Source organism: Sardina pilchardus, chromosome 11 (genome assembly GCF_963854185.1).
Source record: "Sardina pilchardus chromosome 11, fSarPil1.1, whole genome shotgun sequence".
Taxonomy (NCBI): domain Eukaryota; kingdom Metazoa; phylum Chordata; class Actinopteri; order Clupeiformes; family Clupeidae; genus Sardina; species Sardina pilchardus.
The window spans coordinates 26,927,016-26,939,989 of record NC_085004.1 but is presented as its reverse complement, the minus strand read 5'-3'; the positions used below and the strand labels follow the sequence as shown (position 1 = coordinate 26,939,989).

The window sequence follows — 12,974 nt, the reverse complement described above, 5'->3', positions numbered from 1 at the left end:
CTTTGGAATCCGGTGGAGGTGTCTAGTCTGCGCATCAGGCCTCGTAATGAGGAACGGAAATGCACAAGTTACACACAACACATGCACACACACACACACACACACACACACACACACACTCACACACACAGCCTCGAGTATAATATGGATACAAGTGTTCACATCTCTTGGCTAAACTGCAGTCTAGCTGGAGTAGCATCCCCCATGTTTCATTACAGTCCTCGGCAGTGTGTCATACCGCGGTGGCAGTGGCTGTCAGCACAGCATGTGGTAATCCCTCGAGTCTGCTGCTCGCTCTCCACCCCCCCCCCCCCCCCCCCCCTCCCTCTCTGTCGGGACTCTGGTTGTCATTTCACAGCGTTCCGACCTCCCAGCCCCCTTATCTGTGATTTGTGTCACGGTAAAGAGATGAAAAGCGGCCAGTAAAAACAGTAAATCGCCTGGCTGAGTTCGGACACAGGCGGAAGAGGCGCTGGACGTGTGGACTTGGCCAGTGGATGCGTGATGTCATCTGCAGGGGGTTTAGCCGACCTGACTGACCTTATCCCCCAGAATACACGACAGGCGGCCCACTCGGGCCGCTACCTCAGAAAAGATTACGTCGTCAGTTCTTTCTCTTCATTAGCGTCCGTGGAGAGACAGGCGAATATGAGTACGGAGTGAGCCATTTCTTTTATGGCACTGTTAATTTCCCTCTGTGATATTCTATTCAGTATATGTGTGTGTGTGTGTGTTCCTTCGTCACATGTATGTATGTATGTATGTATGGTTGTTTAATTTCATAATTTTGTAAGCATTCATGTACAGCAAAAAGTTATTGGTAGTTCATTCAGCTCATCTCTCTCTCCCTCCCTCCCCCTCTCTCTCTCTCTCTCTCTCTCTCTCTCTCCCCCCCCTCCCTCTCTCTCTCTCTCTCGCTCTCTCTCTCTCTCTCTCTCTCTCTCTCCCCCTCCTTCTCCCTCTCTCTCTCTCCCTCTCTCTCTGTCTCTCAGAGTGTAGTCCTGGTTTCCTGCTGTTCCAGCAGGACTGCGTCCACGCTTGTCCCCCCGGCTACACGGCCGGGCCAGAGCCGCTGAAGTACACGCAGGGCAACTGGCTGATCCCGCCGTCCGTCCAGACCTGCCAGCCCTGCGCCGCGCCCTGCCTGACCTGCGCCGGACTCACCCCGCGCGACTGCCTCTCCTGCCCGCCCCACAACCACCTGGACCCGGTCACCGGCACCTGCCTCCACCAGAACCAGATCGAGCGCGAGTCCCCCGACACCATGGGCGTGGGGGCGGCGGCCCTGCAGGCGTCCTCCGCCGACGGTGGCGACGCCGGCCTCGGGTCGAAGCAAGGACCCCTGGGGTCGCCCTCGCGGATGCCCGTCACGGTGGCCGTCCTGAGCTGCGCCTTCATCGTGGCGGCGTTCGTGGCCGTGTTCGCGGCGCTGCAGCTGCGCTCGAGCCACGCGGCGCCCAAGCGGCTGCTGCTGGCCGAGACGGGCGCGGGCCTCCGCGAGGGCCTGAAGGAGGGCTTCCGCCAGGCGGGCCTGGGCCTGGGGCTGGGCATCGGCTCCGGCCGCGAGATCTCCTACAAGGGCATCCCCAGCGTGTGGCGCGATGACGGCTCCGATTCTGAGGTGGACGAGTTCGACGTCCACAATGAGAGGACTGCCTTTATCAAAACACAAAGTGCTCTTTAACAGCCCCCTTCTCCCCACCCTCACCCTCCCCTCCTACTCTGGCTGCCCCCCCCCCACTCTGCCCCCCCCCCCCCCCCCTCCTCTTCAATCCCAAGTTTCCATTTTCCCTCATCCTGAGCAGTCCAGATTTGCAGTCCAGGACCCCGCTCCCCCCCCCCCCAATTAATTATCTTTTAAGGAATTCTCTCTCTGTTTCCAGTATTTTTTTTTTGCCACATTTTCAATTTTGCTCTTTCCCTCCTTCCGGGGTTGTTTGGGATTTCCTTCTCTGTCTTCTTGACATTTTCCTCTCTCCGGAGTGTCCACCTCGCCTGTCTTAGGGGATTTTGCAGGGTGACGCTCGTGAAAGGCCTGTCACCGCGTGTACACGCTCACGGCTTGAATGTGACTTGAGATTACAAATCAAAATTCTCTCGGCTCGCCCTCCGAGCCGGGGAGAAAAAAAAAGATTATTTTTTCTAATGTTATAATAAATCATGCTTGTGATTCCTCATGTTTTTTTACACCCCTTTATTCGCATCGTGTCTCTCCAGCCGCCCCTTTACATATCGAGGTTGCCCGATGAGATTGTCAGTCGTAGGCGTGCAAAGTCAGGCTTGTGTGTGTGTGTGTGTGTGTCTGTGTGTTTGTGTGCGTTTGTGCGCGTATGCCGTCGGAATGGAATGGCACGGAATGGTTTGACTCTTCCCACGTCGTGCGTTTTGCCTTCCTGCGGTCGCGTGTGCTTGATGCAGCCTGTCCAGGCCCTCCTTCTGCGAGCGCCCGATTGATTTGGCCGTGACAGCCGAGCTCCGAGACGGCCAGGGGAAAGGGTTCTTTATTTTTCTGAAAAGGAGATAAACACCACAGGCCACACAGGCCCCCTCACATAACTTAACTCCTGAGGCCGGTTAGCAAGATAAATGGGAGTTAAAGAGCTCCATCCACTTCCCTGACGTGAGTGCAAGTGTGCAGGACTGAGTCTAAGTGCAGTGTTTCACTCTGCCGTGGATGAATGTAGTGTTTCAAGAGATTGCAGCAGACTCAACTCTGTCTTTCGCTCACTCCTACACACATATACACTCTCACACACACCCATATATACAAACACTTACATGTGACTGCTTGAAAGAGACGGCCATCAAAGTCAATCCACATGGCTTAAAAATGGATTTGTGTGATTTCTGTGGGGCTGAATGAACTGCAGTGATCTCTCTTATTCTCACGCAAACACATACACTCACACACACACAGACGTAGACAGACACATACGTTCAAAGTTTGAGTTCATTGTGATCCCTGTTAAAAGTTTCAGTGCCAGTCGACCAGAACACATCACAGCCCTGAGCAGTGGAGGTGATAAGTCCTCATTAACTAGACCCATCTCCTCTCAAGTCTTTCATGACAGCAGATCCTTGGCCTAGAAAAGAGTTTACATCAAAGCAAACTCAAACTTAACACTCTCTTTTTTTTGTTTTTGTTTTTTTGTTGTTTTATTTTTCTGTTTTGATTTCACTGCTGGCACTACTAAAGGGGCCTGAAAGTAGTTTGTCCCTCTTGTTTTAGCAAACTTGAGCAAACACGGCTCCGAAGCTGTGCGAGTCTTTGAGGTCTGTCACACACATTGGTGTTTCACTTTTGTCACCATGCAGTAATTGCTGCACTGTCTACAGAGGAAGTATAAAGCAGAAACATCTTGTGGTACCGAACACTTGTGGGGATGTTTTGCTCGTCTTTATTTTAGAAAACACTGTGTGTGTGTTTATCTCTACAGCAGTGATCTGTAGGACATGTGGCGCGTAGAAGACCCAAAGTTCCCCATGCAGACTCATGCCTTGCTGGCTCACAATTTCCCCTTGTGCTGACCAATGCAAGAAAATCATCCACACCATTGAAGTTGCACACACTACAAGTTTCTTAGTGACATCTCTGTCCACTCCAGGGTCTCTAGGGTTTAAGCCTAGTTTCTAACACAGCAGGACCTTATCCAGGACTAAATGAGTAAATGACCCACTATCTGTTTCCGTTTAGGAAAGGTCCTTGTAGTAGCATTACATTATGTCCATATTCTATGTATAGACACCAGTCCTCAAGATCAAGTCTTCTCACCTCTCCTTAAATCCAGATTCAGCACACTTTTAGTCCTGAAATGCCTTTTCTGATGAAGATCATGAAGAATACTTGATTGACTTGCTTATATCTCAAGCGACAAGCCTTTGTAGAAATGAGTTCCTCTCCCTTCATTATTATGAACAGCTAGCTCAAAATAGTCTTTAATTTCCATCATATCTTGTCATATCCTTGACACAAGAATCACGTTGCATTAAACATGCGAGTATTGCTGTTCGAAGAGAGACAGCAGTAAGAAGGTGTCTTTGAGTTTGTGCCTGAACCCCCGTGCAAGAAGGTGTTTAGAGATGCATCATATCCTTTCAGTGTACTCTGAGGATGTATGAATACATTAGCAGGTGGACTGAGTATTTGCTGTGTGCATCTCCAGTTTACCAACTAAACCTTCTCCTTTTTTTTTTTTTTTTCAAATCACCTCTGATTTCTTCCGGTGCTGCCATCCCAGAAACCAGGAAGACATCATCAAAGTTCAGGATTGCACATTGAAAAGATGTTGCCGTCCAGTGATTTCTGGGACGTTCCTGGTTGTAGTAGCAGCTCTCGTGTTCATTTCTGTGCTGATCTAGAGAGGCCTGTGGTCATATCTGCAGCGTGTGCCTGTGAGTTCTGATGTCTGCCTCACAACCCATGCCTCATCGTTCTTTTTGGCTAATTTGATTGAATAAAGGAGGGTTTCAAATGATCCATCATACGAGGGAGGTGAAGGTGGCGGAATCGATTTTACCCCCAAGCCTTCCTCAGCGATGAAAATTGCCGTATTTTATAATTAATTGTAATAAATAAATGTATGACTTACTGTAAGTGGAAAGTGGTAGTGGGGTGCTTGAGTGTAAGAGGGCCTTTCTTATTGAAACATTTTTAATGGACTATCAATTTATTCATCCTTTCAGTGCCAAGCTTCTCTCTGTCTACCCCCACCCCTCTCTTCTCCCCCCCCCCCTCTCTCTCTCTCTCTCTATCCTACTCTCTCTCTCTTTTTCTCTCCGGGAAAAGTTTTATGGGAATTGAATTTATTGCTGTAATATATTGTTTCTGTGTGGGTGCAGGACAGCCGGGAAGTATGCCCTGAGCTCTGCAGCTGGTGAGGTGGTGTGGGGTCTCGAGATTGAGCTGCCCTTAATCAGCTTCAGGTGGAGACCACGAGGCCCCGGCCACCTCCTCCTTCTCTCTGATGCTCCATTGCTTCAGGGCGGGCCAGAACCTGAGCTCCATCTCTGTTTTTTTTTTTGTTTGTTTGTTTTTTTCTCTCTCCACACAAATTTAGAGAGCAGTTTAGAGCGCTGGTTATGATAGTGAAGCAATCCGTGCCCATGTTAATCCACTGCTCAAAGGTGGTTTCCCCTAAAGTGGTCTATTTTTTTGTATTCTCAAAGGAAGAAAAATAATCCTCTAATGGTGTCATTCTGTATAGTCTCCATTGATAGTTCATTACGCCCCCTACTGTTCAGTCTTTGCAGTACAGTGTGTTACTGAGTGTGAATGTGTGTGTGTGTGTGTGCGTGCGAGAGAGAGTGAGAGTTCAGTTGTGGTATACGGTGTTGAGGGCATTACCAAAGACTCTGATGCTGTAAGTGTGTGTGTGAGTGTATGTGAAACAGCTCGAGCCTCCAGACTAAGAGCAGAGGTGTTGGTAGCTTCTCTGCAGTTCTGAACAACGCCTCTGGTGTGGTGCGGCCATATGCTTATGAAGTTCAGTTTCTTTTCCCAGTTATGCCACCACCACAAAAAAAAAAATTAAAATTAAAAAAAAAATGGACTGCTCCTATTTCAGCCTGTAGGAGCAGAAGAGTGAATGTGTTTGATTTTTAAGTACAGCCTCTTGTATGTATAACAACACACACATATTCAAGACACAACATACACAGATCAAGGGCTGAATGTCTCTCTGTATGCACTACAGAACACACACAAACACACACACGCTGATTTCTATTAGACCTCGCTCCATGTTTCAGACTGAGGTCACTAGCCTTTGGCTGCGTAGAGACATCTTAGTAACAGAGACCCATGAGTTATGATAGATTGACTACCTGTGATGGGACAACTATTCTGAAAATAAGGCCTATTTTTGTACTATATATATGGTGCAGTGTCATTTACATGTAATTTAAAAGATTTTGCCTTTTTTTCCTTTTTATTTAATTGATGTCAATATGCGGATTATAGATTCTACGAAAAAATAAAGATCTATGCAAACTTTAGTATTCTGATGTCATTTCTTTTCAATGATAATCTGGTAATTGGGGGGGGGGGGGGGGGTGGGGGGGTTACATATAATTGAAGAAACGGAGTAATCCAATGATATCTCCTCTCCCTTAGGCATCTGGATTTGAACTTTATAGTAATTTCCACTTTTTAAAATGATCATCCTTAATAACCTGCATAGACTGTTTAATTATTAATTAATCACACTCACTCTGGAACACTTTCGAAATAATGTGCAATCAACAATTCAAGGTCACTATTTTGTTCATTAAATCTCCTGCTGTTGTATCTTCTGGAAATATTATTTATTATGATTAGATGATCAGATAAAATATATATATATTTATTTCTTTGTATGTCAATGAATCAAGCTGGAAATAAAAGCCACACAAGCACTAATAATTATGGGCGTTTGTGTAAATATAAAAAGGATTATGGGCTATTATTGTCACTTCTCAGGGATGGGCAGTATTTATGATGCATGTATTTAAAATACAAAATACTATTTTGTAATTTGATTGGGTTTGCATCAACATACTTTGCATATTTTTTTTTACTTTAAGAATAATGGCAAATACTTTTGGTAAAATCAATACTTTGTGATGTGATGATGACATGTACATTAGGCTTAGGCTGGGTGAACCCTGCCTGAACTTCCGGGAAAAGATTGAGTTTAGTATGGTAAAACCAGACTACAGTAGGCTAGTATTTTGCCCAGACTTGTGATCAGAATATTGAGATTCAGGAAGATGATCCAGTGCAAGATGAGTAATGTGTAGACTGCTCACACACACAATGCTTCTTTTCACACCAACCGCATGTTTCTTGATAACTTGAATCATCCAGTCAGAAAACACATGAAACCGGTTATGTGGTTGTCCTGCAATATCAACCCATAAGTTGCCCTTAAGTATCACCTTAAGCAACATGATGGGGAAAAAACATATGTATCCACCTTGGTGTCAATAAAATACCATTTAGAGCTTACACAGTTCTCAGTTAGTTAAGAAATAAAAGAAAGAAACATCTAAAAGGGTCATGATCCTTCCTGATCAATTACACAGTGCATATCAAGCAATCTGGGCATGCATTGACAATGTCAAGAACTTGTCTCCACTAGTCTTGACAAGTTCAGTTGAGACTTTTTTAGCATCTCTGATACAGTAGCCTATTTAGGCTATGAGATGTAGTTGATCTGTTGACTGTATGACATGTCTCGTATAGGCAGGGAAAAGCTGTTACTCTCACACTTAATCAACAGTCAATGTACTGAAGAAGGAATAGATATAATAGGTATGGAAGGTTTGCAAAGTGATTTATGCTCCCTTTAATTATTTTTTTTAAATAGCCATAGTGTATTTATTTATTTATTTTAGTTACTACTGTGGTTGTATTTTGACTGACTTAAATATAGCCTAGGGTATTTCATACTTAATTTTGAAAAACATTTTGATGTATTTTGTCCATCCCTGTCCCTTACAACATACTGTAACTGAATAATGTCGGCTGCGCAGCAACAATGACGCGGCGAATTGTATGAGCGCTAGTGTACCAGACCATCAGCAACAATGCCTTATAGAGTTTGGAGCAATAACCTCTACAATCTTCGCACATGGGCCTCTGCTAGCCACTAGCGACCGTGCTCATATTGTGGACAACCTGTCAAACGAAGGCGATTTCACACGCTCTCCTTCAGTTAGCATCGTTCTTCCTGATTTCGCTATAGGGGAGCACCCTACTCCTGCGTCCTCTTGGCGGTGATGCGCTGTCAGTGTTTTCCTTCCTTATGGTGTAGCGTCCGTTAGAGTGCCTGTCTGCATTCCATCTATAGTTATGTCTAGTAGCGGACCACAGACGTTTTGAGAGCGGGTTTGCAGTAGGCTACACGATTGTCAAGGTGAGAGAGCTGCAAGTGTCAACCAGTCAGATGTTTCTGTGAAATGACAACTAGCCTAGAACTGACATTGCATTTCTAAGTATGAAGGAGTCGTTTGGTCAGAACAATAGCAACAACACGTTCTTGCGGGAAAAGTTAAGAAATGCAAGCCTTTCGAAAACAGGTTTTTGCTTGTCTGTAATGTTAGTCTATTATAGGCTATTTATTAGTCGCCTCCACTGTCGAAGCATTCATGATAGGCTGCTGTCGGGTCGCATAGGTCAGGTCATGATGCTACACGGTTGCATAGTATTTCCCATCCCTATTAATGTCTTCAACCAGGTAGCCTAGTCGAACAATACAAATACATGGCGTTAACAGACTACGTAAGGCTTCTATGCTTAATGTAATGTAGCCTATTGCCTACAGTTACAGTAGCCTAGATCATGAAGCAGCCTAGTCAATTATTCTTGGGTGTGTCGCCAACAACCGGCGAACCATTATTCAAGTTAGCCTACCCAAGTGGATATCTAGACCATTTATTTGTGTACGCTATGCTTCTAGTTGAAATATCTAATGAAAATGCCACGATCAATGATTTGGTAATGTGAGATTAATTTTTTTTTATGTAGCCCTGCAAAATTGCCCCAAGGCAATTTGTAGCCTAGAGTAGGCGGTGGTGGTTGGGTGTGAAGTAGGCTCCTAAATTTGATAATGCTACTTCTCGTCAGCAGTTTTTTTTTTATTTTAAAGAAAGGAGGAACTGCTCGCTAGAATTTCACATCCTTTCATTTACAACCATATAGGAAGTGAAAAGCACGTTTAGAGCATTGACTTACATAGCCTACTGTATCATTAAGTTTTGTTTGCTTCTCCAAGGATACCAATGTTTGAAATTAATTAAACATTAGGTGTACACAATTGTGAACTATGTTTATGTCAGTGTAAAAACAAGAATCAATCAAGAATCAAGAATGTAAACATCTCTGAAATAATAGCAAGATCATACAAAAATGTGGCTGCTTGTGTTCAGAGATGTGCATGTGTAGTGTGCATGTGTTTCTGTGTGTGTTGGAATGGATCCTGTTGGGTTGTTGTATGGATGGCATATGTGTGTCTTAGATTGAGAGAGGGTGAGAAAGAGAGGGATGTATGTTTAGTGATGTTTGTGTGTGTGTGTGTGTGTGTGTGTGTGTGTGTGTGTGTGTGTGTGTGTGTGTGTGTGTGTGTTGTGTGTGTGTGCGTGTGCGTGCGTGTGCGTGCGTGTGCGTGCGTGTGCGTGCGTGTGTGTGCGCGTACGTGCGTGCGTGCGCGCGCGTGTGTGTGTTACCCTGTTCTCATTCACGTCCATGCTTGCGTCTGCGTGCTGTGCTGTGCTGTAGCAGCGTGAGCAGGTCTGCGTCCCCGGCGACAGGGCCTCTCGTCAGGATGGGCTTCGGAGAGGAGCTGTGGTGCCCGCAGGCCCACGCCTCCCTCATGCGTCTGCAGGACTCCGAGCTGCGGCTCATGGAGCTCGTCAAGAAGTGGATGACCCAGAGGGCCAAGAGTGACCGCGAGTTCTCCACCCAGCTGCACCAGATGGCCGTCATGGTGGAGAAGCTGGAGGGCACTCAGCCCGGTGGTGGCCTGGACTACATCAGTCATCTGAATAAGGTACAGCCCAGCAAGGCTATCCGTGACATGGGGAAGCATGTGCCCGACAGGTGGGCAGGTCAACAGATGACTGTGTTGGACGATGAAAATAGATTAATCGTTTTTCCTTCGAGCGTCTGCAGTTTGTCTGTTGTGTTGGAGAAGTGAATGGCATTGGCAGTGACGAATTCTATCAATCGTAGTTTCAGTCTTATATCAGTCTATTAATTATGCAATACCTGAAATAACCCTGGAATACTGACAGGTTGTTACAGTATACTTAATGTAAAGTGTATTGTGTAACTAGTCAGGCCCTGTACACTCCCATGTTAATTGTGAGATAACAATTACCAAATGATTCATCATCAAAGAAAAAATGACTTTCCTTTCTCTTTGATTCTGATGCTAATAATGAAAAACCACAGAAGATTACCAGCCAACCACATATAAATCAGCGAGACTCGTGTTAACACGAGATGTGCCCTCTCTTCTCCTCCCCCTCAGTCGTGGAACGTGTTAGTGAGCCAGACAGAGAGCCTGAGTCGCATCATGAAGAAGCGCTCGGAGGATCTGTCCGTGGGACCCCTCAGCAAGCTCACTCTGCTGATACGGGACAAGCAGCAGCTGCGCAAGTCCTACAGTGAGCAGTGGGTGCAGCTGAACCAGGACCTGTGCAAGGTGAGCTCCACGGACGCACACAGAGAAGCGACGCAGAGCTCTCCCCTTAGCTGGGTGTGGATGTAGCGGTAGCCAGGGCTGCAGGGTGTGTGCTCTGGGTGAACCTCACTCAGTGCCACCTTGAGATAGACGATAGCTCCCATGGTGGATGCGGGTGCTTTGTGCCCCCATGTCCAGAGGTTTCCACTTTGAAGTCTGGTGTGGGGCTGTGCTGTCCTGCTGTTACACAGAAGTGACTCTAAACTGCTAATTGTATTACTACTGTAATTATCTCCCTCCCTCCTTGCTCATTGTTGTGGATAGAGCAAGGGTTTTGCGTCTCCAATTTAGCAGTGTTAGTATATACTGTACAGTAGATGCACTTTCAACTAATAGCCAAGCATCCTTTCATACCATAGTAGTTTGTAAAGAGATATGAACCTGTGCTTGGATGTCCTGTAAATGTTTTTTTCTCCTTCTTTGGTGTCATCTGAGTGTAGCATCAGTGTATATGGTTTCACTTTTGTATGGAACTCCCTATGGGTTAAGGAAGTGCTTGCCTTGTTGACAAGGCAACCACGTTAAGTGTTCTAACCACAACATAAAAAGTACTTCCTAAATTCGCAGCCCAACCCCCCTGCACTGACATTGCAGGACGACTTTCTTCTATAAAAATGTTGTTTTTGAATCATGTGTACCAACATCATAAGCCAAGGTCCTTCATCATAATGTGCTGCACATCTTCCATGCCCTGTTTCAGCGGCATAGATAGTTCACACAAGCTCCTGAGCAAAGAACTATTATTACAGTGCAGGTGTTTGGGCTGAAGCAGTCAGCATGTGGAACAGAATGTGTTTAAACTCTGCCTGAGCTATATAAATCTGCAAGCAAGTGATCTCATTGCTTGGAAGTGCAAGAACATTCTGGAAGGCATTGAAAGCCAGCAGGCGAGCCAAACAACAGGATTCAATCTGAGGGTGCTCATGTGTGAGTCGTAAGTGTTCTCCTTGTGTATCTAACACATTCAGAGAAGGATGTGTGTGTGTTTGTGTGGGTGTGTGTGTGTGTGTGTGTGTGTTTGTGAGTGTGTGAGAGAGAGAGTTTTCATTCTCTTTCTCCTGAATAAATCATTGGCTTGCTCTAAGTACACAGTTACTACAGTGTTTCTTCTGGTGATGCCGGTGAATAAACATGGGTAGTTCTGTTTTTGCTTTCAGTCGCAATACTGGCAGCTATCATCCAGTGGTTGTTTAGTGGTTTAGAGGACATCTTGTGGGCAGTTTTATGGATGTGTTGTTTTTCCATATCTGTATCAAAGAGAGTTATCGCCTGTGTGCATTATCTACTGCACCTTTGTGAGTGTGTGTGTGTGTGTGTGTTTAGTGAGTGCTGTGTAAGTGTGTATGCAGACTGATGGATGGAAAAAACGGGATGGATGGACTTTGAACTGTTTGTTATTAGCTTGATTCTACTGTAGGTAGTGCTCTGTAGCACCGTAGGTGTACTAGAATCTAGATACTCATTATTTTACACTAGAGTCCTCTGTAGCTGGCTCTCACAATACTTCAGTACTGTGGTACTTCACAACATTGAAATAAGCAAACATTTGTAGATATAGAGCGGTTGAGGGCATCAGTGTGTGTGGGTGTGTGTGTCTGTCTCTGTGTCTGTACCTGTGTCTGTACCTGTGTCTCACTTCTGTTTGTCTCTGATAACAGGTGACTCAGACCGAGCCCGAGAAGTTAAGAGGCAGCTATAAGCAATTGGTCAGGGAGGCTGCACAGGCCAAGAAAAAGTACCAGGAGGCCAGCAAAGGTATGCCATCTGGCATCTGTGTGTGTGTGTGTGTGTCTGCCCCTGTGTGTGTGCCCCTGTGTGTGTGTGTGTTTGTGTGTGTGTGTGTGTGTGTGTGTGTGTGTGTGTGTGTGTGTGTGTGTGTGTGTGTGTGTGTGCCCCTGTGTGTGTGTGTGTGTGTGTGTGTGTGTGTGTGTGTGTGTGTGTGCGCATGTGTTTGCGTGTGGGAGAGGGAGTAAGAAAAGTGATAGGCAAACAGGTACTCCTTGTGTTTGCCAGCACCTGCCAGGGAAATAACATTGTTGAACTCACTGACCTTCACTGAAGTTAAACAAACAGTATAAAGCATTGAAATGGGATTTACTAAATAGCATAACGTCTCCATTGTGTTTGAGCTTTCTCTCTCTTGTGCTGCCAGAACTCTTCTCTGTTGTTGTGCCATTCAAACACTGAGTGTTTTTCTTGAATTTCACATGAGTTGTGCCAACTCCTTTAGAGTGGCTCTCCATGGACATTTCTCAGTGTGACTTAAGTTCAGTGTTGAGACGTTAGGATTAAATGATCAAAGACTTGGAGAACAAAGACTATGAAGTCAACTGTTACTGTAACCATATCAGTGTCCATACTGACCAGTGATAAGGAAATCCTCATTTTCGACATGTTCATAAGTGTGATGCTGAAATTCCATGGATTCTAATTGACTGTCAGTGTGTTCCGTCTTAATAACTGTCTGAAAATGAACCCCAACAGTATCATTCCTCACGTCCTTGTTGTTATCGTGAGGGGTGTGTGGACGATGTCATTTTCATTAGCTACAATGGTGTTAATGGCATAGTTCTAGTTCCACTTTCTCAGAGAAATAGTTTACTATTGCATCATATTACATTTGCCAGTATGCTTGCTCTGTTCTGGGAACCCCCAGTTCATCCCTGTGCAGACATGGAAAGCCCATGGCAGGAAGAGCAGCGAAGATGAAACTCCCCATAGGAAGCAGAACTAAGCAGACACACATGACAA

The 12,974-nt window shown here is 45.5% G+C and overlaps 2 protein-coding genes across 5 annotated transcripts in view; both read left to right on the top strand.

The window, feature by feature from the left end:
• furina (furin (paired basic amino acid cleaving enzyme) a) overlaps positions 1-2,338 on the top strand; it is a 110,268-nt gene extending 107,930 nt beyond the window's left edge. For all 3 annotated transcript variants that reach the window (XM_062548985.1, XM_062548986.1, XM_062548987.1), the window contains exon 16: positions 993-2,338. In XM_062548985.1, coding sequence (XP_062404969.1) covers positions 993-1,684 — 692 coding nt within the window. In that variant the 3' untranslated portion in view covers positions 1,685-2,338. The remainder of the gene's footprint in view (positions 1-992) is intronic.
• Positions 2,339-7,728: 5,390 nt separating this feature from the next.
• fes (FES proto-oncogene, tyrosine kinase) overlaps positions 7,729-12,974 on the top strand; it is a 35,261-nt gene continuing 30,015 nt past the window's right edge. The window contains exons 1-4 of one of the 2 annotated variants that reach the window (XM_062549718.1): positions 7,729-7,895; positions 9,260-9,527; positions 10,011-10,184; positions 11,882-11,978. In XM_062549718.1, the coding sequence (XP_062405702.1) occupies positions 9,303-9,527; positions 10,011-10,184; positions 11,882-11,978 (496 nt within the window). In that variant the 5' untranslated portion in view covers positions 7,729-7,895; positions 9,260-9,302. Of the gene's footprint in view, positions 7,896-9,256; positions 9,528-10,010; positions 10,185-11,881; positions 11,979-12,974 lie in introns of both variants that reach the window. The other variant, XM_062549717.1, reaches the window with a different exon arrangement.